The sequence below is a fragment of the Ranitomeya imitator genome, chromosome 1, assembly GCF_032444005.1.
Source record: "Ranitomeya imitator isolate aRanImi1 chromosome 1, aRanImi1.pri, whole genome shotgun sequence".
Lineage (NCBI taxonomy): Eukaryota > Metazoa > Chordata > Amphibia > Anura > Dendrobatidae > Ranitomeya > Ranitomeya imitator.
The window spans coordinates 575,521,546-575,547,735 of NC_091282.1; the positions used below are offsets into that span (position 1 = coordinate 575,521,546).

Consider the following 26,190-nt stretch of genomic DNA (forward strand, 5'->3'; position numbering starts at 1 on the left):
ATTTTGTGGTCTCGTATCTTCCGGGATCTAAGAATGTTAAGGCTGATGCCCTCTCTAGGAGTTTTTCGCCTGATTCTCTTGGAATCCTTGAGCCGGTTGGCATTCTTAAGGAGGGGGTGATTCTTTCTGCTATCTCCCCTGATTTGCGGCGGGTGCTTCAGGAATTTCAGGCTGATAGGCCTGACCGCTGTCCAGTGGGGAAGCTGTTTGTTCCTGATAGATGGACAAGTAAGGTAATTTCTGAGGTTCATTGTTCAGTGTTGGCTGGTCATCCTGGGATTTTTGGTACCAGAGATTTGGTTGCTAGGTCCTTTTGGTGGCCTTCCTTGTCGCGCGATGTGCGTGCTTTTGTGCAGTCCTGTGGGACTTGCGCCCGGGCCAAGCCTTGCTGTTCCCGCGCTAGTGGGTTGCTTTTGCCTTTGCCGGTCCCTGAGAGGCCCTGGACGCATATTTCCATGGATTTTATTTCGGATCTTCCTGTTTCCCAGATGATGTCTGTTATCTGGGTTGTTTGTGACCGGTTCTCTAAAATGGTCCATCTGGTACCTTTGCCTAAGTTGCCTTCCTCCTCAGATCTGGTTCCATTATTTTTTCAGCATGTGGTTCGTTTGCATGGCATTCCAGAGAATATTGTGTCTGACAAAGGTTCTCAGTTTGTCGCTAGATTTTGGCGGGCCTTTTGTGCTAGGATGGGCATTGATTTGTCTTTTTCTAATGGCCAAACTGAGCGAACTAATCAAACCTTGGAGACCTATTTGAGATGCTTTGTGTCTGCTGATCAGGATGATTGGGTGTCTTTCTTGCCGTTGGCTGAGTTTGCCCTTAATAATCGGGCTAGTTCGGCTACTTTGGTTTCACCTTTCTTTTGTAATTTTGGTTTTCATCCTCGTTTTTCTTCTGGACAGGTTGAGCCTTCTGATTGTCCTGGTGTTGATTCTGTGGTGGACAGGCTGCAGCAGATTTGGACTCATGTGGTGGACAATTTGACGTTGTCTCAGGAAAGGGCTCAACGTTTTGCTAACCGCCGTCGGTGTGTTGGTCCCCGGCTTCGTGTGGGGGATTTGGTTTGGTTGTCTTCTCATCATGTTCCTATGAAGGTTTCTTCTCCTAAGTTTAAGCCTCGGTTTATTGGTCCTTATAAAATTTCTGAAATTATTAATCCGGTGTCTTTTCGTTTGGCTCTTCCTGCCTCTTTTGCCATTCATAATGTTTTCCATAGATCTTTGTTGCGGAGATTTGTGGTGCCCGTTGTTCCCTCGGTTGACCCTCCTGCCCTGATGTTGGTTGAGGGAGAGTTGGAATATGAGGTTGAGAAGATTTTGGATTCTCGTTTTTCGAGGCGGAGGCTTCAGTATCTTGTCAAGTGGAAGGGTTATGGCCAGGAGGATAATTCTTGGGTTGTTGCCTCCGATGTCCATGCCACCGATTTGGTTTGTGCTTTTCACTTGGCTCGTCCTGATCGGCCTGGGGGCTCTGGTGAGGGTTCGGTGACCCCTCCTCAAGGGGGGGGGTACTGTTGTGAATTCCGCTCTTGGGCTCCCTCCGGTGGTTGTAAGTGGCACTTTTGTGAGTTCTGCTCTTGGGCTCCCTCTTGTGGTTTCTAGTGGTATGGCTGCTCCTTGGAGTTAGCTGTCATCAGCTGCCTCCACATATCGTCTCTTCTGCTCGGCTATTTAGGTCTGGCTCTTTCTTCAGCCAGTGCCACTTGTAAATGGTTCCTGGTTGGATTCACATCTCTTTGGAGTTCCCTGTTATCCTGACCAGTTCAGCTAAGCTAAGTTTTTGCTTGCTCTTTTCTGTCCATAGATTGTGGACTTATCCATTCTGTGCTTTCTATGTTTGTCCAGCTTATCAGTGTGAATTAATTCTGTCTTGCTTGAAGCTCTGGGAGGCAGATTTGCCCTCCACACCTTTAGTCAGGTGTGGAGATTTTTTGTAAACTCTGTGTGGATTTTTGTAGTGTTTTATACTGACCGCACAGTATTCCATCCTGTCCTATCTATTTAGCTAGACTGGCCTCCTGTGCTCATCCTGGTTTCATTCTGTGTATGTCTTTTCCCTCTCCACTCACAGTCATTATTTGTGGGGGGCTAATCTATCCTTTGGGGATTTTCTCTGAGGCAAGATAGCTTTCCTGCTTCTTTCTTTAGGGGTAGTTAGCTCTTAGGCTGTGACGAGATGCCTAGGGAGAGTTAGGAGCATTCCACGGCTACTTCTAGTGTTGTGTTGAGCTTAGGGACTGCGGTCAGTACAGTTACCACTTCCTTCAGAGCTCGTTCCATGTTGCTCCTAGACCACCGTATCATAACAGTACAAGTATAATCAAAAAGTTAATTTATTTCAGTTCATCAATGCAAAAAGTGAAACTCCTATGTTATATAGAGTCAATACAGACAGAGTTATCTATTTCAAGTGTTTATTTCTGTTAATGTTGATGATTATGGCTTACAGCCAATGAAAACCCAAAAGTCATTATCTCAGTAAATTAGAATAATTTATAACACCAGCCTGAAAAAATGATTTTAAAATCCGAAATGTTGTCCTACTGAAATATATGTAAATGCACTCAATACTTGGTCAGGGCTCCTTTTGCATCAATTGCTGCATCAATGCTGTGTGGCATGGAGGCGATAAGCCTGTAATACTGCTGAGGTGTTATGGAAGCCCAGGTTGCTTTGATTGCAGCCTTCAGCTTGTCTGCATTGTTGGGTCTGATGTCCATTGTCTTCTTCTTGACAATACCCCATAGATTCTCTATGGCAGTGGTCCCCAACTCCAGGCCTCGAGGGCCGCCAACAGTGCAGGTTTTCAGGATTTCCTTAGTATTGCACAGGGGTTGGAATCATCACCTGTGCAGATGATCACATTACCACTGATGCAATACTAAAGAAATCCTGAAAACCTGCACTGTTGGCGGCCCTCGAGGCCTGGAGTTGGGGACCCCTGCTCTATGGGGTTAAGGTCAGACTTAACTGATTGTGGAAACTTTACACTAGAACTCAAGTAGCTTGGATTGTCTGTCTCTCCACTCTTCATCCTGACTCTGGTACCTTGATTTCCAAGGTCTATTGTGAAGTATCCACAATCAATGATGGTTTGGGGAGCCATGTCATCTGCTGGTGTAGGTCCACTGTGTTTTGTCAAGACCAAAGTCAACGTAGCCGTCTACCAGGAAATTTTTGAGCACTTCATGCTTCCCTCTGCCGACAAGCTTTTTGGAGATGGAAATTTAATTCTCCAGCAGGAATTGGCACCTGTCCACACTGCCAAAAGTACCAATACCTTGTTTAAAAACAACAGTATCACTGTGCTTGATTGGCCAGCAAACTTGCTTGACCTTAACCCCAAGAGGAAGACGAGAGACACCAGACCCAACAATGCAAATGAGCTGAAAGTTGTTATCAAAGCAACCTGGGCTTCCATAACACCTCAGCAGTGCCACAGGCTGATCGCCTCCCCGCCTCGCCGCATTGATGCAGTAATTGATGCCAAAGATGCTTCGACCTAGTATTGAGTGCATTTACTGAACAAACATTTCAGTAGGCCAACATTTTTAATTTTAAAATCATTTTTTCAAGCTGGTGTTATAAAGTATTCTAATTTACTGAGATAATGACGTTTGGGTTTTCATTGGCTGAAAGCCATAATCATCAACATTAACAGAAATAAACACTTGAAATAGATCACTCTGTTTGTCATGACTCTATGTAATATGTGAGTTTCACTTTTTGTATTGAAGAACTGAAATAAGTTAACTTTTTGATGATATGTGAGATGCATCTGTAGATCTGCCTCCTCCAGGCTGAGTTGCTGCAGTTGCCCTATCAGAGCAGTGATAGAATCCATAATGGACCAAATTAACGCTTTCTGTCAGAGCTATTATCATGACTCTGTTGTTGGTTGTCCCAAGACCAGGGGCTCTTTCCCTATCCCTAACGCTAGGGGCGTCCTAGCTCAGTCTGTTCCCCAGATTACGTCTGATGGTGGATACGCTGGGGCCACATACCTTGCCTTAGCTCTTGAACTGCCCTCACTTTGTACCCTTACCTGACCCAGGGAAGAGCGGAGTAGTAGTCTACTGTAATACACCAACCAGACTAACAAGGTAACACGAATAGGGATAACGAAAATACCAAACATACAAATATACTCACACAGACAGTAGAGGAATGCATCGGGGAGTGGAGGATGGTGTTAAACCAAAGTAGGAGAAGAAAGGGAATTATAACACACTCAAAACCTAGCAACAGTCACAGATAAATCCACCAACCGCTTTCCACCATCAACAACCTCCAGCCATGCAGCACAATCTAACTCTGACAATGAGGCTATGTGCACACGTTCAGGTTTTTTCGCAGTAAAATCGCTATAAAAACCCATTAAAAATGCATACATTATGCATCCTATCATTTAGAATGCATTCTGCATGTTTTGTGTACATGATGCGTTTTTTCCGTGAAAAAAACGCATCGCGGTAAAAAAAAGTACCATGTTCATTAATTTTGCGGATTTTCTGCATTTTTCCCTCTAATCTATGCATTTGGGAAAAAACGCACCAAAAACGCGCCAAAAACGCATGAAAAACCGCGAAAAAAACGCATGCGGATTTCTGGCAGAAATGTCCGGTTTTTGTCAGGAAAATTTCTGCAAGAAATCCTGACGTGTGCACTTAGCCTGAGTGTTAGCCATGACCCAGATTATATAGGAGATGGGAGTGGCTAACAGTGCAATTCTGAGAGCCTTAGGCTATGTTCACACTTTGCGGATTCCACTGCGGATTTTTCCGCAGCGGAATTCCAAAATCCGCAGTGAAAACCCGTCGCGGTTTTTACTGCGGATTTATCGCGGTTTTTACTGCGGTTTCTTATGCGGATTTTCATCTGCAGTTTCCTATTGGAGCAGGTGAAAATCCGCAGAAAAGAAGTGACATGCTGCGGAATGTAATCCGCAGTGTTTCTGCGTGTTTTTTTCCGCAGCATGTGCACAGCGTTTTTTGTTTCCCATAGGTTTACATTGTACTGTAAACTCATGGGAAACTGCTGCGGATCCGCAGCAGTCAAATCCGCTGCGGATCTGCAGCAAAATCCGCAAAGTGTGAACATAGCCTTAATGCTCCAGGAGCTCTCAATTGAGCAGATTATCACCGTAGAGAGCGGCGGTAGGCAAGTATATTAACACACTTACAGTACATTGCATTCATATGCACACACATTTAATAAATAGAAAACTTAGTAGAATTGCATCTATAAGGGCATGGTCATCCAAACAGTGCAGTTTTAAATCTTATAGCTATTTCAGTGGTTGTAGGCACAATTAACACTTTTTGGCCTTGTTTACACGACAATATCTTTGGTCTGAGTGCTGTGCATAGAAAAAATGGACAGAACTCAGACCAATGTTACTCATTGGGACAGTGTAGGTGAGCGATTTTTTTCACTGACCCAATCTGTGTGTGAAAAAAATTGCAGCTTGCTCTATTTTCGGCCGATGTCACTTTCATGCAAAAGAATCGGACAGATTATGTAAATGATGTTCATACTCTGATACGGGTTTGAACAGTGTCAGCATAGTCTGAACCGATTCTCTCAGATGAGAGAATCGTAATACAGGTGTGGAGAAGATGGAGAACAAGGGCAAGATTTTTCCCATCTTCTCCATTCTGTGTCATCTGAGTACACTTCAATGTTTTCCACGCACATGTTGACTTGAATTGGTGAGTGCGCTCGCAGCATGTAGTGAATTTTTTCTCATGGTAAATCAACACGAGATTAAAACACTGATCGTCACTGACTCATCCATTCAAGTCTATGGGTGAGTTAAAAAAAAAAAATCGGATGTCATATGGAGCCACAGTATTGCATCCATTTTTACGGATACATTGCAATTCTGTAACATAGGAAACTGTAAATGGTCCTGTAAATTATTAATATCCGCTGCTGTAAAACAATGGATTGTATACAGACTGCATATGGATGACAAGTGAGAAAAGGGAGTTGTCCCAATTTCCTGGATGAAATTTTGACTGATTTTATTATACACTCGTTATACCCTTCAAAGATGTTTCTCTGCGCCAATACTAGTAGGAGAACATTAAGAGATTTGTCATTGTAATGTACAGTATGTTTTCAATGCTGGCTTCAGCAATACACATGAAAACAAAGTGCTGCAGGGTAATATATAGTTGTGTTGTTAAATGGTGATACTTTTTAGTGTGAAGTATGCTGTATTGACTTCCTATAATTTTAGTGGCTTATAGGATAAATATTTTCTTTGTTCTGTTTGAGCCCTGACATGAATAGTATGCTACAGACTGAAAGCATTAAATCCAAACAGGACATAAATTGAACTTTAAAATTTGCATCAAATCCTTGGCAAAATCCACCTTACATTTTGATTTGAATCAAATTTTTCTGATACACATTTCAAAAAGAAAATCCAGATGTAAAATCAGCAGATCAATGCCATGAAAACAGCCCCTACATTTTTTTACTAGAAGAAAAAAAAACCTGCTTTAGAATATGTGTACAAGAAGAGTAGCAAGAGGAAAGCTCTGGAGCAAAATTTCTATTGTGCTTTTTCTTTTCTTTGTTTAGAAACCAAATCATCAAGAGGCCTGTGTACCGTCTTTAAACAAAATTATGGCAAACATTGCTAGTTTTATTGAGACTTTAGCATTTATTTGCAGTTGTGATTGTTGGGAAATATATTTAATTGAATGGAAAATAAATATGTAATTTGCAAGATTTTCAAGATTTTAACCAACTAGCTTGTATTGTAAAAGAAAAAACATGTTCTTGTCTTCGGGCAAATTTCTTAGTTATATTAATCAATAATTGCAGAAATGCTGTTAAAACAAGGGTTTTTCATTTCATATATATATATATATATATATATATATATATATATAATTTTTTTTCTTCCTTGTGTTTTCTTGGAAAGTTAAAAGGAAGAAACACATTTTGAATTCTTAAGAAAAGCAGCAGAAATCAGTGTAAACACTTGGCAGCAAGAGAAAGAACAGTCCGTCCGTTCAAACACATGTCTTACATCTCCCTAACTCCTCCAGCTTAAAGAAACAAACTGATAGCATTCATTCACAGTGTAGGAAAGCTAGCGCAAAGTTATTTAATATGGCTGCTGCATGGAATTGTGTAATGAGCTCCACCTCTAAGGCCGGTTTCACACGTCAGTGGCTTCGATACATGAGGTTACAGTTTCCTCACGTACCGGAGACACTGACTGATGTAGACACATTAAAATCAATGTGTCTCTGCACGTGTCAGCGTGTTTTCACGGACCATGTGTCCGTTTGGAAAACACGGAGACATGTCAGTGTTCGTGGGAGCGCACGTATTACACGGACCCATTAAAGTCAATGTTGTCCATGTGCAGTCCGTGTGCCGTGCAGGAGACAGTGCTACAGTAAGCGCTGTCCCCCCAGCGTGGTGCTGAAGCCGCTATTCATTTCTTCTCTCCAGTATCGTTCGTTGGAGAGAAGATATGAAAAATCTTTTTTTTGGGGGGGGGGGTGTTTAAAATAAAGATACCTGTCCCCAACCCCCTCCCACCCCCTGTGCGCCCTCCCCCCCCCCTGCTGTTAATAAAATACTTACCCGGCTCCCTCGCTGGCGCTGCTTCCTGTCCTCGCCGCAGCTTCTCCTGTATGAGCTGTCACGTGGTGCCGCCCATTACAGTGATGAATATGCGACTCCACCCCTATGGGAGGTAAAGCCGCATATTCATCACTGTAATAGGCGGCACCACGTGACCGCTCGTACAGGAGAAGCTGCGGCGAGGACAGGAAGCAGCACCAGCGAGGGAGCCGAGTAAGTATTTTATTAACAGCGGGGGGGCGCACAGGGGGTGGGACAGGGATCTTTATTTTAAACACCCCAAAAAAAAAAAAAAAAAAAGATTTTTCATATCTTCTCTCCAGCGAACGATGCTGGAGAGAAGAAATGAATGGCGGCTTCAGCACCAGATGCAGGGGACAGCGCTTAACTGTAGCGCTATCTCCTGCACGGTGCGTGTGGTCCTCAGTCGGCACACGGGCGGCACACGGATGCCGCACGTGTGCCACACTGATGTGCCACATAAACGCACGGACACACGGACACGGATAATTCCGGTACCGATTTTTCCGGTACCGGAATTATCGGGACGTGTGAGACTGGCCTAATGCTGTGAGGTTCAGGATAAGAAGCAATGTTCTAGGCAAGTAGATCTACATAGAAGAAACTAGCAGTGTTAATTAAGAAAATGAATTACCGTCAATATGGGATTAATCCAATATGTTATGATCTTGACTGTGTTCAGAGGTTATATAGTATTAGGAAAACATGGCTCTCATTTAATGCTTCCTTCTCACGTCCGTGTGTCCTGTATGTTTGGCACCTGCCTTTTTTCAGTTGCCACTTCAAGAGAGGCCTGGATGTCTTCCTGGAGCAGAACAATATTGTATCATACAATTATTAGATTCTGTAGAAGGACGTAGATCTGGGTATTTATTATGATGGAATATAGGCTGAACTGGATGGACAAATGTCTTTTTTCGGCCTTACTAACTATGTTACTATGTTACTTGTACCCATTATAACCTATAATGCTATGTCTTTACATGAACTGTGTGTCCGTGCAAAACTTAATGAGACATTTCCATTTTTTTTCCAGCACAGATGTCAAGGGCCAATACAAGTCTATAGGTCCATGTGTACATGGAAGGCATCAATGTACAGTCTACCATGGTTCCACCCCTCAGGGTATCTGGGATGCAGTTTGACAGCTTAGCCGTCCAGTCTGGTGCAGGGGTGTGCTGAACCTGTCAGTACTTTAATTGACAGCATGACCACCCAATCTGGTTCAGAGATGTGCTGAGCTGTCAGTGTGTTTATTGACGGCTCGACTAGCCAATCTGTGACTAGGAGGTGTCGGCTGTCTCAGGTGTTCAATATCCCGGGTAATTACTTGCCTACTTAACTGAGAAGTTTCTCCCAGACCACTGCCAGATGTACATTCATCTTGTGAGGTTTGTGCTTTGTGCTCTCCTGTGCCTTGAGTTCTATGTGTTTGATCTTTTGACCTTGGACTTTGTTCTGACCATCTGCCTGTTTAACCCCTTCAGCTCTGATCCGTTATCCTCCCTGTACTCTGACCTTAGAATGTTACCTGACTTCGCTTTTGTCTCTTCCTTCTGATTATGACGTACCTTCCTAGTCACAGAGTGGCTAGTCGAGCTGTCAATAAACACACCGACAGCTCAGCATGCCCCTGAACCAGACTGGATGGTCATGTTGTCAATCAAAGTACTGACAGCTTCAGCATGCCCCTGTACCAGATTGGATGGCCGAGCTGACAGTAACTGCATCCCAGACACCCTGAGGGGTGGAACTGTGACACAGTCCATGTGCTGTCCATGTGCTGTCCGTGTTCGACATTTCAAAGTGTAGGAGAAGCTTTGTCATTTCTTTCTTTCTTTTTCTATACCAGAAAAGCACTGACACACTGATGGTAAAAATGGACACACTGATGTGTGACGCTAGTCACTTCTCACTAACTGTCCCTAACCCTAAAATCAGAACCAGTTAGCAGCAGACCCACAGTCAATGAATGCCAATGTTCATAACACCTAGTTCTCTAGGGAAATCATTGTATTTATCAGTACTTTATCAGAGGAAGAAAAAGGTACCTTGGAGTCTGGGTAACCTCCTAGGCAGTCACCCAGACTCAGACGTTCTACCAATGGTTTGATAGAATTGTCCAACTCATCCTCAAGCTAAGAAAATGTCTAGAGAGACCACAGTATAGATAGAGTCCGAGATCTTGTCTCTGTCTTCTCCCCGCAACGTGAAGACCAGCAACCCTAACCTTGGATAAATGGACCTGCTATGGGGAAGTATTTCATGCGGCCTGCTGTTCACCATGTCTCTCATGGATTCTGCGGTCCATTTGTATGGCCTGGGTCATGGCCTCCATCAGAAAATAAGGGGCACCACGGAGGACCAGAGCATCCTTGAGTGTCTTGGAAAGGCCTCTTTGGAACTGGCATCTGAGAGCCACATAATTTCATAGAACTTCGGTGGACCACTGCCAGAACTCAGTACAGTAGTCCTCAGCTGTGCGACCCTCCTGTACCAGGTTCATAAACTTAGCCTGGGTTTGTCATGTATCAAACCTAAACTATCAAAAAAGGCATCAACAGAAAACTGTTCTGGGGCTTGTGGGGACAAAGAAAACGGCCAGGTCTGAGGACCCCCTCGCAGTCAGGACATGATTATTTCCACCCACTGGAAATCCTCCTTTGACAACCGGGGGAGCTGGGTAAAAAATAATTTGCAGCTCTCCTTGAATACCCTAAACTGGTCTTTCTCTCCTGAAAGTTTATCAGGGAGGGATATCACAGGTTCGGGAGAGACCAACTGTACATCGAGAGGAATGACGTCACAGCCACTGCGGGCATTGGGGGGGCTATGAAGGGTCTTCATCAAGTTATTTACCTGACCCTGCAACTGATATTGCAGTGACTCTAGACTCTAGCAATCCTTCGCCAGATCCAAAGTCATCTGTGTCAAATTTGCCACCTGGTCAAAAAGCGTGTGAACAGGATCCATACTGGCGAAAAAGAAAAACTTATAGACCAGACGTAATGTGACACTAATCACTTCCCATGCCCAAGCTGTTAGTCAGACTGGTCAAAGATTCCAAGGTCAGAAGCCAAAAGGGTATGTCATAAATAAAAAGAAGAGACAAAAGCGTAGTCAGGTATTGTTCTGAGGTCAAAGTACTGGGAGGATAACGGATAAGAGCTGAAGGGGTTAAAAAGGTGGATGGTCAGAAGAAAGTCCAAGGTCATGCAGCAGATAAAGCATACAGAACTCAAATCACAGGAAAGCATAGCACAAACCTCACAAGCTGAATGTATGTCTGGCAGAGTTCTGGGAGACACCGCTCAGTTAAGAGGCATGACATTTAACTAAAATAATGAACATCTGGAGATGGCCTACTCCTCACAGTCTCAGATTGGATAGTCGAGCTGTCAATCAACACACTGATAGCTTAGCACGCCCCAGGACCAGATTGGATGGCAAAGTTGTTAAAATACTTATATATGGTGTCTATAAATTCGTAATGTCCTGGAGAATCACAGTCAGTTTTAGCATATAGTGAACCTAGCAAAAAAGCCAAACAAAAAACTATTGTGGAATTGCTGTTTTTTTGCAATCTCACAGCACTTGGAATGTTTTTCCTGTTTTCAAGTACACGACATGGTAAAACCAATGGTGTCGTTCAAAAGTAAAACTCGTCCCACAAAACACACGCCCTCACATGGCCATTTTGACCAAAAAATAAAAAAGTTATGGCCGTTGGAAGAAGGGGAACAAAAAATGGCAACGCAAAAATGGAAATACCTCTGGTCCTTAAGGGGTTAAATGGTGGTTGAGTGAACATGCATTCTAAGAAGCTAATTCACAATTGACAATATGGCTCCACTTACTAATCAATGTTTTACCTCAAAGAAAGAATAATTTGTGATGCCCTGCTGTCCTGCATAATACTGTTTATATGATATCATAATTTGCAATGTCATTCATGTGTAACTAATGTAAATTTTGTTAATGTTCTATACCCTCAGAGTCATGTTCGAATGTGGTTTGCCCAGGGACTCATTCATGTGTTGTGGACCAGACTGGAAGTGCCCATTGTGTCATGTGTCGCACTTCTCCATGTCCAATGCCTTTTGCCTCTGACTACAATCTGTGTGGGAACAACAATGTCACCTATCCCTCAGCCTGTCACCTTAGAAGAGCCACTTGCTTCTTGGGAAGATCTATAGGAGTCCGTCACGCAGGCAGCTGTGCAGGTATCTAAAGATAGTTGTTATCATCTATGCTCTCCTGTTTATTGCTAATAAAAATTCTATTCTAAAATTACTATATATACAGAATAAAATACAGAAAATACAGTAACACTTTAAGGCAATAGTCTATAACTATCTGTAAAAACATATCAAGTAAGGCTAGGTTCACATTGCGTTAACAGCAGCCCGTTCAACACATGCGTTAACGGGCTGCTGTTAACGCAAGTGCCGACTTGTCATACCACTAGCGCAGATAGAGCTAGCAGATGCTCTATCTGCGCTAGCAGTGACGGACCTGGAAACGCTGCAGCCCGCGTCCCAGGGTCCGTCACTCAATGATTCTTGTGTCTCATGTGCACATCATGGGAAACCTTGTTGCAAGAAGCTGGCCAAATTAAAAAATATAGGTTAGGCAGAGCATTGGTGATTTTGCCCCCATGTATCTTTTTCAATAGAATTTTTAATTCTCATTCCTAAATTTCTGTTCCAAATATCATGGCTAAATATTCATCAGTATTCTCTAGGTTTCTTATTTGTTGTAAATAGAGATGGGCGAACCCGAACAGTTAAGTTCGACACCTACTGTTCGGGCACGGACACTGAACAGGGACTTCCCCAGGAAGTTCCGTGTTACTGTTTGGGTTCGGTTGCCTGAACACCAGGTGTTTGTTGCGCTGTCATGTACCATGACAGCGCGGCAAACACCGCTTCTGATCGGTGGTGAAATCATCCACTCCAGGTCAGAGAGCCGCGGTTCCCATGCTGTCAAAAGACAGCGGGAGCGCTCAACTGTGATCAGAGGTATAAAGTTTACCTCCGGTCACTGGTATCAGTTGATGGGACAACTGCTCCCATCATCCGAAACCTGCTGCCGCTAATAACAGCGAGAACAGGATAGGTGGATGGGAATATTCATCTGCCGCTCCTGCGCTGTAAATAAATATTTTTAAAAAAACGCGGCGTGGGTTATTATTATTATAATTTATTGTTATAGCGCCAGTTATTCCATGGCGCTTTACATGTGAGGAGGGGTATACATAATAAAACAAGTACAATAATCTTAAACAATACAAGTCGTAACTGGTACAGGAGGAGTGAGGACCCTGCCCGCGAAGGCTCACAATCTACAAGGGATGGGTGAGAATACAGTAGGTGAGGATAGAGCTGGTCATGCAGCGGTTTGGTCGGTCGGTGGTTACTGCAGGTTGTAGGCTTGTCGGAAGAGGTGGGTCTTCAGGTTCTTTTTGAAGGTTTCGATGGTAGGCGAGAGTCTGATGTGTTGTGGTAGAGGGTTTCAGAGTAGGGGTGATATGCGAGAGAAATCTTGTATACGATTGTGGGAAGAGGAAATAAGAGGAGAGTAGAGAAGGAGATCTTGTGAGGATCGGAGGTTGCGTGTAGGTAAGTACCGGGAGATGAGGTCACAGATGTATGGAGGAGACAGGTTGTGGATGGCTTTGTACGTCATGGTTAGGGTTTTGTAGTGGAGTCTCTGGGCAATGGGGAGCCAGTGAAGGGATTGACAGAGGGGAGAGGCCGGGGAATAGCGGGGGGACAGGTGGATTAGTCAGGCAGCAGAGTTTAGAATAGATTGGAGGGGTGTGAGAGTGTTAGAGGGGAGGCCACAGAGCAGGAGGTTGCAGTAGTCAAGGTGAGAGATGATGAGGGCATGGACTAGGGTTTTTGCAGATTAATGGTTGAGGAATGAACGGATTCGTGAAATATTTTTGAGTTGAAGTCGGCAGGAAGTGGAAAGGGCTTGGATATGTGGTTTGAAGGAGAGATCAGCGTCAAGGATTACCCCGAGGCAGCGAGCTTGTGGGACTGGGGAGAGTGGGCAGCCATTTACTGTAATGGATAGGTTCGTTGGGGGGGTCGCGTGAGATGGGGGAAAGATGATGAATTCTGTTTTGTCCATGTTAAGTTTCAGAAATCTAGCGGAGAAGAAGGATGAAATAGTGGACAGACATTGAGGGATTCTGGTTAGAAGGGAGGTGATATCTGGTCCAGAGACCAGAGTTCCTCTGTATTTTTTTTTAACTAGCCAGGAAAAACTCACAGCTGGGGGCTGCAACCCTCAGCTGTCAGCTTCAGCAAGACTAGTTATCAAGAATAGAGGGATCCCCACGCTGTATTTTTTATTTATTTAATTAAATAATTTTTAAAAAACGGCGTGGGGTCCCCATCATTTTAGACAACCAACCTTGCTAAAGCAGACAGCTGGGGGCTGGTATTCTCAGGCTGGTAAGGGGCCATAGATATTGCCCCCCAGCCTAAAAATAGCAGCCTGCAGCTGCCCAGAAAAGGCACATCTATTAGATGCGCCAATTCTGGCACTTTGCCCGCCTTTTGCATTTTGCAAGTGGGGTTTATATTTTTGGGGTTGATGTCACCTTTGTATTGTAAGGTGTCATCAAGCCCATGGCTTAGTAATGGAGAGGCATCTATAAGACACCTATCCATTACTAATCCTATAGTTGTATTATAAATAAAGACACAGCCAGAATAAAGTCCTTTAATTCAAAAAATTACACAGACACCTTTAAAAACCTCAATTAAACTATACTTACTACCTCGCCTAATTCCACCGAAGCCCTTGAGCTCTTGTAATAAACCAAAAATAATAAAACAACAATATACCATACCTGTCCGTCATTCTGTCACATGCCGTAATCCATGTCTGGGGGAAAAACCATTTTCAATCTGGACCATGCCAAGATGTGACCGTCCAGGCCGAGAACAACTGGGGAATGAACTACTGCATGCACAGCCTCAGTGACTGGGGGTGACATCATCGAGGTTACCTACGGTCACTGAGGCTCTGTTCCCAGTCTGAACTGCGGTGACCTCGGTGACATTCCATCTAGCACCATGAGAAAAACTCTTCTTTTGAAATGCGATAGTTAACAATATTTGTCAGGCTCTTTTTTGAGGACAATACCGAGCGGAGAAAACTTAAAATATGGAAAAGGCGGGGCATGAAAGGGGCCCACAATCATGGCCAGTGCAACCTATTTTTCAATCTTTTCCCTAGAAATAGTTGGATTTCAATGACAGATTTCAAGTTGGTTGCTAAAGAGAGCTCACTGTGATAGAAAAATGGGAAGAAAAAAATATTGAAATCACAGCTGAGCTGAGCTGAGCAGCTGCATTTCTATTGGGGTACTGATATAACCATGGAGAAACAAGACAATACTTGGTGTGGTTTAACCCCTTAATCCCATATGACATACTATCCCGTCAAGGTGACCTTAATTTCCAGGGATGGGATAGTATGTCATAGCGATCGGCCGTGCTCACGGGGGGAGCGCGGTCAAGTGTCAGCTGACTATCGCAGCTGACATTCGGCACTATGTGCCAGGAGCGGTCACGGACCGCCCCCCGGCACATTAACCCCTGGCACACTGCGATCAAAGATGATCGCAGTGTTCCGGCGGTATAGGGAAGCATCGCGCAGGGAGGGGGCTCCCTGCGTGCTTCCCTGAGACCCTCGGTACAAGGCGATGTGCTCACCTTGTGCCGAGCGTCTCCTCGCAGGCCCCGGATCCAAAATGGCCGCGGGGCTACATCCGGGTCCTGCAAGGAGGTGGCTTACCAGAGCCTGCTCAGAGCAAGCGCTGGTAAGTCTGCAGCCCTGCATGTCATATCTGCGATCTGATCCTATAACATGATGTCCCCCTGGGACAATGTTATAAAGTAAAAAAAAAAATATTCAAATGTGCAAAAAAAAAATCCTAAATAAAGAAAAAAAAAATATATATATATATATATTTTTTTTCCCATAAATACACTTCTTTATCTAAATAATAATAAAAAACAATACAAGTACACATATTTAGTATCACCGCGTCCGTAATGACCCCACCTATAAAACTGTCCCACTAGTTAACCCCTTCAGTGAACGCGGTAAAAAAAAAAACGAGGCAAAAAACAATGCTTTATTATCATCCGGCCGAACAAAAAGTGGAATAACACGCGATCAAAAAGACGGATATAAATAACCATGGTACTTCTGAAAACGTCATCTTGTCCCGCAAAAACGAGCCGCCATACAGCGTAATCAACGAAAAAAAAATTTTTTCTATAAAATAGTTTTTATCGTATAAAAGCGCCAAAACATAAAAAAATAATATAAATGAGGTATCGCTGTAATCGTACTGACCCAAAGAATAAAAATGCTTTATCAATTATACCAAACGTGGAATGGTATAAACGCCCCCCCACCCCACCCCCCAAAAAAAAGAAATTCATGAATAGCTGGTTTTTGGTCATTCTGCCTCACAAAGATTGGAATAAAAAGCGATCAAAAAACGTCACGTGACCGAAAATGGTACCAATAAAAACGTCAACTCGTCTCACAAAAAACAAGACCTCACATTGTTAGGACTGGCGGAACGCACCAAGACAGATGATAAAGGTGCGTTCGCAGTCCGGGGTCCACCGTGCAGGTGAGAACCTGCTGCTAGCAATTAGCAGACAATATGGCGGTACACTAAAGTATACACGCGTGGGTTAAACCTCACCCAGCGTGAAGAAAGCGATCCTGTTAATTCACAGGACCGCAGTACCGCACTAGTGCGCGAGCAAGTGGTCAGCGGACTTAACCCCAGAAGGGATTGGAGCCCGATTAGACCCTTGCTGGCGTAACACCGCAACTGGGTGTGTAGAGAACCTTAAGCAATCTGTGCACAAGAGTGCGAGCGATGCCGCACTAACGGACGCCACTAACCACCCAGACTCGGGTATGGAAAGCGCAAGGCAGGCGCACGGCGCCGTACTGGCAGGCACAGCTACAGGACGCTGTGATGTGTGTTAGTGCTGTAGGCTAAGTCGGGCGCTAGGTAGCAGCCATACACCTTCCGCGAACAGACATTCAATAGGGTAGGGGTTTCCAAGGACGACTTGCACTCACAACATACACACATAAGCAATTGTAAAACAATACTAGCGCATGGCCGTGCGGTCATGCGCAGTTTATATAACAGCAGCACAGGAAGTGGCCACAGCACTTTTGCCCTTCTAGGACCTGCCAAGAGGACCAATGGAATGTGCTGCAGAGCCTGAGCACATGACCCTCGATCTCCAACGGGAGACCTTACGCTGGGCATGCTCAGTACATGCAGACAAGGACTTAGTCCCAGAGAAGTCCGCTCGCTGCTGACCAGCACTGACTTTAAAGGCAGAGACTGGAGAAGCAGCACTAACTCTCAGAACAGAGTGAGAATGAGCAAGACGCTGGGACCGACGTCCTTGCTGAGCAGGCTCCACTGCGGCTGGACAAGAATGGGAGACCGCAGCGGAAGTGGCTCGAGATTCCCCCTGTGCAGAAGCGGGAACTCGACCCCTAACATTACCCCCCCTCCTAGGGCCCCCCCCTCCTTGGGCCTCGCTACGTTCGAAGGCAGCAATGAGCTGCGGGGCCCGAATGTGCTCAACAGGTTCCCAGGACCTGTCCTCGGGGCCATAACCCTTCCAGTCCACCAAATAAAATTTTTTACCACGCACCACCTTGCACCCCAAAATAGCGTTCACCTCATAATCGTCCGTAGACGAACCCGATGTCCCAGCAGATGACTCGGAAAAGCGGGACATATACACGGGTTTCAAGAGGGACACATGAAAGGTGTCGGTGATACCCAGGCGTGGCGGAAGGGCCAAACGATAGACCACAGGATTAACCTGCTCGAGGACCTTGAATGGACCCAAGTAGCGAGGAGCAAATTTAGTGGACTCAACTCGCAGCCTGATGTTACGGGCGGAGAGCCACACCAAGTCGCCAGGAGCAAAGGTCGGGGCGGGGCGCCGATGAGCATCAGCGGAGGACCTCATTCTCTCCTTAGAGGCCCGAATGGCATCCTGAGTGCGGTCCCAAATATCCCGTGCCTCCACAGCCCAGTCTGCCACCCTGGAGTCGGCGGAAGACACGGGCATAGGCACAGGTACCCGTGGATGCTGACCATAGTTGAGGAGGAATGGGGTTTGTCCAGTAGAGTCGGCAACGGCGTTGTTCAGTGCAAACTCTGCCCATGATAGCAAGGATGCCCAGTCATCCTGCCTGGCTGAAACAAAATGTCGCAGGTATGTGACCAAGGTCTGGTTGGCCCTCTCTACCAACCCATTCGTCTCGGGATGATAAGCGGAAGAGAGATTCAACTCAATACTGAGAAGACGACAGAGCTCTCTCCAGAACCGAGACGCAAACTGGGGACCCCGGTCACTGACAATTTTGTCTGGCATACCATGTAGGCGGAAGATATGTCTGATGAACAACGCTGCCAAGGCCCGTGCAGAAGGTAACCGCGGCAGCGGCACCAAATGCACCATTTTTGAGAAATGATCGGTGATGACCCAAATGATGGTACAGCCGCGAGACTTGGGCAAACCCACAACAAAGTCCATCCCGACCATCTCCCAGGGCCTATCTGCCACCGGCAAGGGATAGAGCAAACCAGCTGGCCTTTGACGCGGAGATTTATTTTTGGCGCAGGAAACACACGCCAGAACGTAATCCCTGACATCCCGGACCATATGCGGCCACCAGTACGTCCTCGCCAGTAGCTCAGATGTCCTCTTTGTCCCAAAGTGTCCACCCACCCTGGACGAATGAGCCCAAGAGAGAACCTCCGGTCGCAAATTAATGGGCACAAAAGTCTTGCCCGGAGGCACAGACTCTAGCGATACCGGCGCCACGGTTCTCAGGCTCTCGGAAGGGACAATAAGCCGAGGCTCCTCTTCCTCCTCCTCAGTTGACATAAGGGAGCGAGAGAGAGCGTCAGCACGGATATTCTTCTCCCCGGCGAGATAATGCAGGGAAAAGTGGAACCGGGAGAAGAACAGGGACCATCTGGCCTGGCGAGAATTTAGCCGCTGGGCTGTCTGCAAATAGACCAAATTTTTGTGGTCCGTGTAAACTTGGAAGGGAAACCGCGCACCTTCCAGAAGGTGTCTCCACTCCGAAAAGGCCAACTTCATTGCTAGCAACTCCCTGTCCCCGATGGAGTAGTTCCTCTCCGCTGGCGTGAAGGTCTTGGAGAAGAAGAAGCATGGATGCTTCCGACCTTGAGCATCCTTTTGGTAGAGGACTGCTCCAGCACCAACGGACGAGGCATCCACCTCCAGTAGGAATGGCTTATCCACATCGGGACGATGTAAGATGGGAGCGCTAGCAAAGTGGGACTTAATAGAAGTGAAGGCCTTGGAGACCTCTTCCGACCACAATTTGGGATTCGCTCCCTTCTTGGTGAGGGCTACCAAGGGAGCCACCAGAGTTGAGAAGTGGGGAATGAACTGGCGGTAATAGTTTATGAACCCCATAAAGCGCTGCACCGCTTTAAGAGAATGGGGCTCTTGCCAGTCCATCACAGCCTGTAGTTTGGCAGGATCCATAGCCAATCCCTGGGCGGAGATGATATAGCCCAGGAAAGGTAAGGACTCCTGCTCAAACACACACTTCTCCAACTTTGCGTAAAGAGAGTTTGCCCGTAGGAGGTCGAAGACTCTGCCAACATCTCTCCGGTGGGAGTCAATATCTGGAGAAAAGATGAGAATATCATCCAGATAGACTACAACCGAGGTGGAAAGCATATCCCGGAAGATGTCGTTGACAAAGTCTTGAAAAACGGCAGGTGCATTACAGAGCCCGAAGGGCATCACCAGATACTCATAGTGCCCATCTCTGGTGTTAAATGCCGTTTTCCACTCGTCCCCCTCACGGATGCGAATCAGGTTGTAAGCACCCCGCAGATCTAGTTTCGTAAACACTCTAGCTCCCCGAAGCCTATCGAAAAGCTCAGATATCAACGGCAAAGGGTATTTGTTCTTAACTGTGATAGCATTAAGACCCCTGTAGTCTATGCATGGACGTAGTTCTCCATTCTTCTTCTGCACGAAGAAGAACCCTGCCCCAGCAGGTGACACTGACTTCCTAATGAACCCTCTTGCCAGATTCTCTTGTATGTACTGAGACATTGCCTCCGTTTCCGGGAGAGATAATGGGTAGACTCGACCCCGGGGAGGCTCAGCACCAGGCAAGAGATCGATAGGACAGTCATAGGGGCGATGGGGCGGAAGGGTCTCCGCCGCCTTCTTGGAGAACACGTCTGCATAAGACCAATATTGCTTGGGGAGAGAGGATAGATCTGCGGGTACCTCAGTAGTAGCAACCTGAACGCACTCTCGGTGACACCTACCCCCACATGATTCACCCCATCCCAGAATTCTGCCTGAGGACCACTCGATGTGAGGAGAGTGGTACCGTAGCCAAGGTATCCCCAACAGGACCTCATCAATACCCTCAGGAATGACGAGTAGAGAAATAATCTCCTGATGGGATGGCGACAGGGACAGAGTAACAGGGATGGTCTGATGTGTTATCTGTGCGGGGAGTGTCGACCCATTCACCACTCGTACCGTTACTGGTTGGGATAGCATAACCAGGGGTATTGCGTGACGTTGGGCGAAGGCAGAAGACATAAAATTGCCCTCCGCCCCAGAATCCACGCAGAGGTCTACCGAGTGGGAGGATGAGCCAAAGGTAATTGTCCCCCTAAAGGACAATTTGGAGGCAAACGTCGCAGTGTCTAGTGCACCTCCACCTACTACCACTAGACGCTGACGTTTCCTCGACCGCTGATGACATCTGGTGGCAAGATGTCCTGACTGTTGGCAAACCTGGCAACCCTGGAGTGCACGAGCAGTCTGGGACTTAGATCCCGCTCGTGACACCACCTTAGGTTCCTGAACCTCAGGAGCCTGAACTGGAGATTCCAAAGGTTTGGCGAAGGTGGGAGCCAGCCGAAACCTCTGCCTACACTGGGCTCGCTCTAACCTCCGCTCGTGAAAACGGCGGTCAATGCGAGTAGATACTGCTATTAACTCCTCCAGTGTGGCGGGAATCTCCCTAGTGGCCAGAGCGTCCTTAACGTGGTCAGCCAGCCCCCTCCAAAATATAGGGATAAGGGCTTTATCCGACCACTCCAGCTCAGATGCCAGAGTGCGGAAATGGACGGCAAAAAGGCTGACCAAGGACGAGCCCTGAGTCAGTGCCAACAGTTGGAGCGCCGTGTCATGGGTGACACGAGGTCCAAGAAAGACCTGTTTCAGAGTGCTCAGGAATAACGGAGCACTCTGCACCACATGATCGCCACGCTCCCACAGCGGCGTAGCCCACTGCAACGCCCTGTCCGACAATAAGGAAATTATAAAGCCCACCTTAGCCCGCTCTGTAGGGAAACGAGAGGCCAGAAGCTCGAGATGTATTGAGCACTGACTCACGAAACCCCTACAGGACTTACTGTCACCAGAAAATTTCTCTGGTAGCGGGAGGCGAGATAGCGTCGGTACAGGAGCGGCAGTGGACAAGGTAGCTGCAGCCACACTTGCAGCCTGAACAGCGACAGCAGTAACATCCACAGCTGAGGTTGAACGCTCAAAAGCCGCCAACCTTCCCTCCAGCTGCTGGATGTACCGCTGTAAACGCTGATCGTCCGCCATTTTACTAGCCAGACCCTGGCGCTAGTATTCTGTTAGGACTGGCGGAACGCACCAAGACAGATGATAAAGGTGCGTTCGCAGTCCGGGGTCCACCGTGCAGGTGAGAACCTGCTGCTAGCAATTAGCAGACAATATGGCGGTACACTAAAGTATACACGCGTGGGTTAAACCTCACCCAGCGTGAAGAAAGCGATCCTGTTAATTCACAGGACCGCAGTACCGCACTAGTGCGCGAGCAAGTGGTCAGCGGACTTAACCCCAGAAGGGATTGGAGCCCGATTAGACCCTTGCTGGCGTAACACCGCAACTGGGTGTGTAGAGAACCTTAAGCAATCTGTGCACAAGAGTGCGAGCGATGCCGCACTAACGGACGCCACTAACCACCCAGACTCGGGTATGGAAAGCGCAAGGCAGGCGCACGGCGCCGTACTGGCAGGCACAGCTACAGGACGCTGTGATGTGTGTTAGTGCTGTAGGCTAAGTCGGGCGCTAGGTAGCAGCCATACACCTTCCGCGAACAGACATTCAATAGGGTAGGGGTTTCCAAGGACGACTTGCACTCACAACATACACACATAAGCAATTGTAAAACAATACTAGCGCATGGCCGTGCGGTCATGCGCAGTTTATATAACAGCAGCACAGGAAGTGGCCACAGCACTTTTGCCCTTCTAGGACCTGCCAAGAGGACCAATGGAATGTGCTGCAGAGCCTGAGCACATGACCCTCGATCTCCAACGGGAGACCTTACGCTGGGCATGCTCAGTACATGCAGACAAGGACTTAGTCCCAGAGAAGTCCGCTCGCTGCTGACCAGCACTGACTTTAAAGGCAGAGACTGGAGAAGCAGCACTAACTCTCAGAACAGAGTGAGAATGAGCAAGACGCTGGGACCGACGTCCTTGCTGAGCAGGCTCCACTGCGGCTGGACAAGAATGGGAGACCGCAGCGGAAGTGGCTCGAGATTCCCCCTGTGCAGAAGCGGGAACTCGACCCCTAACACACATGACCAAAATATGGAAAAATTATACCTCTCAAAATGTGCAGACGTAAAAGCTATTTTTTGCAATAAAAAGCATCTTTTAGTGTGTGACGGCTGCCAATCATAAAAATCCGCTTAAAAACGCTATAAATAATAAATCAAACCCACCTTCATCACCCCCTTAGGGAAAAATAATAAAATTAAAAAAATGTATTTATTTCCATTTTCCCATTAGGGTTAGGGCTAGGGCTAGGGTAAGGGTAGGGTTAAGGCAAGGGTTTGGGCTAGAGTTAGGGCTAGGGTTAGGGCTAGGGTTGGGGCTAGGGTTAGGGTTGGGGCAAGGGTTAGGGTTTCAGTTAGAATTGGGGGTTTCCACTGTTTAGGCACATCAGGGGCTCTCCAAATGCGACATGGCTTCCGATCTCAATTCCAGCCAATTCTGCATTGAAAAAGTAAAACAGTGCTCCTTCCCTTCCAAGCTCTCCCGTGCGCTCAAACAGGGGTTTACCCCAACATATGGGGTATCAGCGTACTCAGGACAAATTGGACAATAACTTTTGGGGTCCAATTTCTCTTGTTACCCTTAGGAAAATAAAAATTTGGGGGGCTAATAAACCATTTTTGTGGGAAAAAAAGATTTTTTGATTTTCACGGCTTTGCGTTATAAACTGTAGTGAAACACTTTGGGGTTCAAAGTTCTCACAACACATATAGATAAGTTCCTTGGGGGGGTCTAGTTTCCAATATGGGGTCACTTGTGGGGGGTTTCTACTGTTTAGGTACATTAGGGGCTCTGCAAATGCAATGTGATGCCTGCAGACCAATCCATCTAAATCTGCATTCCAAATGGCGCTCCTTCCTTTCTGAGCTCTGCCAAGCACCCAAACGGTGGTTCCCCCCCATACATGGGGTATCAGCGTACTCCGAACAAATTGGACAACAATTTTTGAGGTCCAATTTCTCCTGTTACCCTTGGGAAAAAACAAAACTGGGGGCTAAAAAATAATTTTTATGGAATTTTTTTTAATTATTTTCACGGCTCTGGATTATAAACTGTAGTGAAACACTTGGGGGTTAAAAGCTCTCACAACACATCTAGATAAGTTCATTAGGGGGTCTACTTTCCAAAATTGTGTCACTTTTGGGGGGTTTCGATGTTTAGGCACATTAGTGGCTCTCCAAACGCAACATGGCGTCCCATCTCAATTCCAGTCAATTTTGCATTGAAAAGTCAAACGGCGCTCCTTCACTTCTGAGCTCTGCCGTGCGCCCAAACAGTGGTTTACCCCCACATATGGGGTATCAGCGTACTCAACTCAGGACAAATTGCACAACAACTCTTGTGGTCCAATTTCTTCTCTTACCCTTGGGAACATAAAAAATTGGGGGCGAAAAGATCATTTTTGTGAAAAAATATGATTTTTTATTTTTACGGCTCTGAATTATTAACTTCTATGAAGCACTTGGTGGGTCAAAGTGCTCACCACACATCTAGTTAAGTTCCTTAGGGGTCTACTTTCCAAAATGGTGTCACTTGTGGGGGGTTTCAATGTTTCGGCACATCAGTGGCTCTCAAAATGCAACATTGGGTCCCATCTCAATTCCAGTCAATTTTGCATTGAAAAGTCAAATAGCGCTCCTTCCCTTCCGAGCTCCACCATGCGCCAAACAGTGGTTTACCCCCACATATGGGGTATCAGCGTACTCAGGACAAATTGTACAACAACCTTTGGGGTCCATTTTCTCCTGTTACCCTTGGTAAAATAAAACAAATTGTAGCTGAAGTAAATTTTGTGTTAAAAAAGTTAAATGTTCATTTTTATTTAAACATTCCAAAAATTCCTGTGAAACACCTGAAGGGTTAATAAACTTCTTGAATGTGGTTTTGAGCACCTTGAGGGGTGCAGTTTTTAGAATGGTGTCACACTTGGTTTTTTCTTCATATAGACCCCTCAAAATGACTTCAAATGAGATGTGGTCCCTTAAAAAATGGTATTGTAAAAATGAGAAATTGCTGGTCAACTTTTAACCCTTATAACTCCCTAACAAAAAAATTTACGTTCCAAAATTGTGCTGACGTAAATTAGACATGTGGGAAATGTTACTTATTAAGTATTTTGTGTGACATATCTCTGTGATTTAAGGGTATAAAAATTCAAAGTTGGAAAATCGCAAAAATTTCTAAATTTTCGCCAAATTTCCATTTTTTCACAAATAAACGTAAGTCATATCAAATAAATACTACCACTATCATGAAGTACAAAATGTCATGAGAAAACTGTGTCAGAATCATCAGGATCCATTGAAGCGTTCCAGAGTTTTAACCTCATAAAGGGACAGTGGTCAGAATTGTATAAATTGGCCCGGTCATTAACGTGCAAACCATACTTGGGGCTTAAGGGGTTAACATTGCCAGATAACCATATGCAAGTTTTTGACCTTTGAGTGCAATGTAAGGAGCAAATTACATATTTTGTGTCACAAACATATCTGGGCAAATTCTTGACCAACGATTGTAAATATAGAATCACATAGGAGTTGAGTTTCTCTCCCAATTCCCACTACTAGGGGGAGGGAATTGTTTTTCATTTTATAAGTGAATATTTTATGGGGGTTACAGGAAATTGTGCTAGAAGGTCTGTAGATAATCTTTCAGTTATTACACCCATATTTACTCCCCCTTAAGAAGTATCAAGTTTTGTTTGGAATTTAGTGGTGGGATTGAAGCTCAGCTCTTGTTATACAATTGGATCTTGTAGTTCAACTGTTCAGAGTCACGCATTGAGTAACACAATTGCACCTCCCTTGTCTGCTTGTCTAATAAGCAGATCTTTATAGTCTTTAAGTTCTATAAATGCTTCTCTTTCCCTTTTGATGATATTTAATGGAATATATTGCATTTTAGGGGATTTTGTAAATAAATGTAATTCCTCTTTGATCGCTTCTTGGAATGAGTCCAAGATGGGAGGACGGAACTGAATGAGAAAGTAACAAGGGTTCTTTGTAAAGGTACCTTCACACTCAGCGACGCTGTTGCGATACCGACAACGATGCCGATCGCTGCAGCGTCGCTGTTTGGTCGCTGGTCACACAGACAACTCTCCAGCGACCAACGATCCCGAGGTCCCCGGTAACTAGGGTAAACATCGGGTTACTAAGCGCAGGGCCGCGCTTAGTAACCCGATGTTTACCATGGTTACCAGCGTAAACGTTAAAAAAACAAACACTACATACTTACCTTCCACTGTCTGTCCTCCGGCGCTCTGCTTTCCTCTGCACTGTCAGCGCCGGTCAGCCGGAAAGCAGAGCGGTGACGTCACCGCTGTGCTTTCCGGCTGGCCAGCGCTGACACAGGATGCAGGAGGAGTGCAGAGAAGCACAGCGCCGGGGACAGACAGCTGAAGGTAAGTATGTAGTGTTTGTTTTTTTAACGTTCATGCTGGTAACCAGGGTAAACATCGGGTTACTAAGCGCGGCCCTGCGCTTAGTAACCCGATGTTTACCCTGGTTACCAGTGAAGACATCGCTGGATCGGCGTCACAAACGCCTATCCAGCGATGTCAGCGGGAGATCCAGCGACGAAATAAAGTTCTGGACTTTCCTCAGCGACCAACGATCTCCCAGCAGGGGCCTGATCTTTGGTCGCTGTCACACATAACGATTTCCTTAACGATATCGTTGCTAGGTCACAAAAAGCAACGATATCGTTAACGATATCGTTATGTGTGACGGTACCTTAACAAAGAAAGAATTTAAATCCATGATATCTTGTGTACTTTCACTGCCCAATTGTTTAAGGTCTAAGATAGAACATTGCTCTCACACAAAGTACATATATATATATATATATATATATATATAT

General features: G+C 45.8%; 1 protein-coding gene across 1 annotated transcript in view; it reads left to right on the forward strand.

Annotated features, from left to right (window-relative positions):
* The window catches only part of FSTL3 (follistatin like 3), a 426,956-nt gene that overhangs the window by 371,079 nt on the left and 29,687 nt on the right, over positions 1-26,190 (forward strand). The window contains exon 4 of the mRNA XM_069767836.1: positions 11,630-11,857. Within this exon, the coding sequence (XP_069623937.1) occupies positions 11,630-11,857 (228 nt within the window). The remainder of the gene's footprint in view (positions 1-11,629; positions 11,858-26,190) is intronic.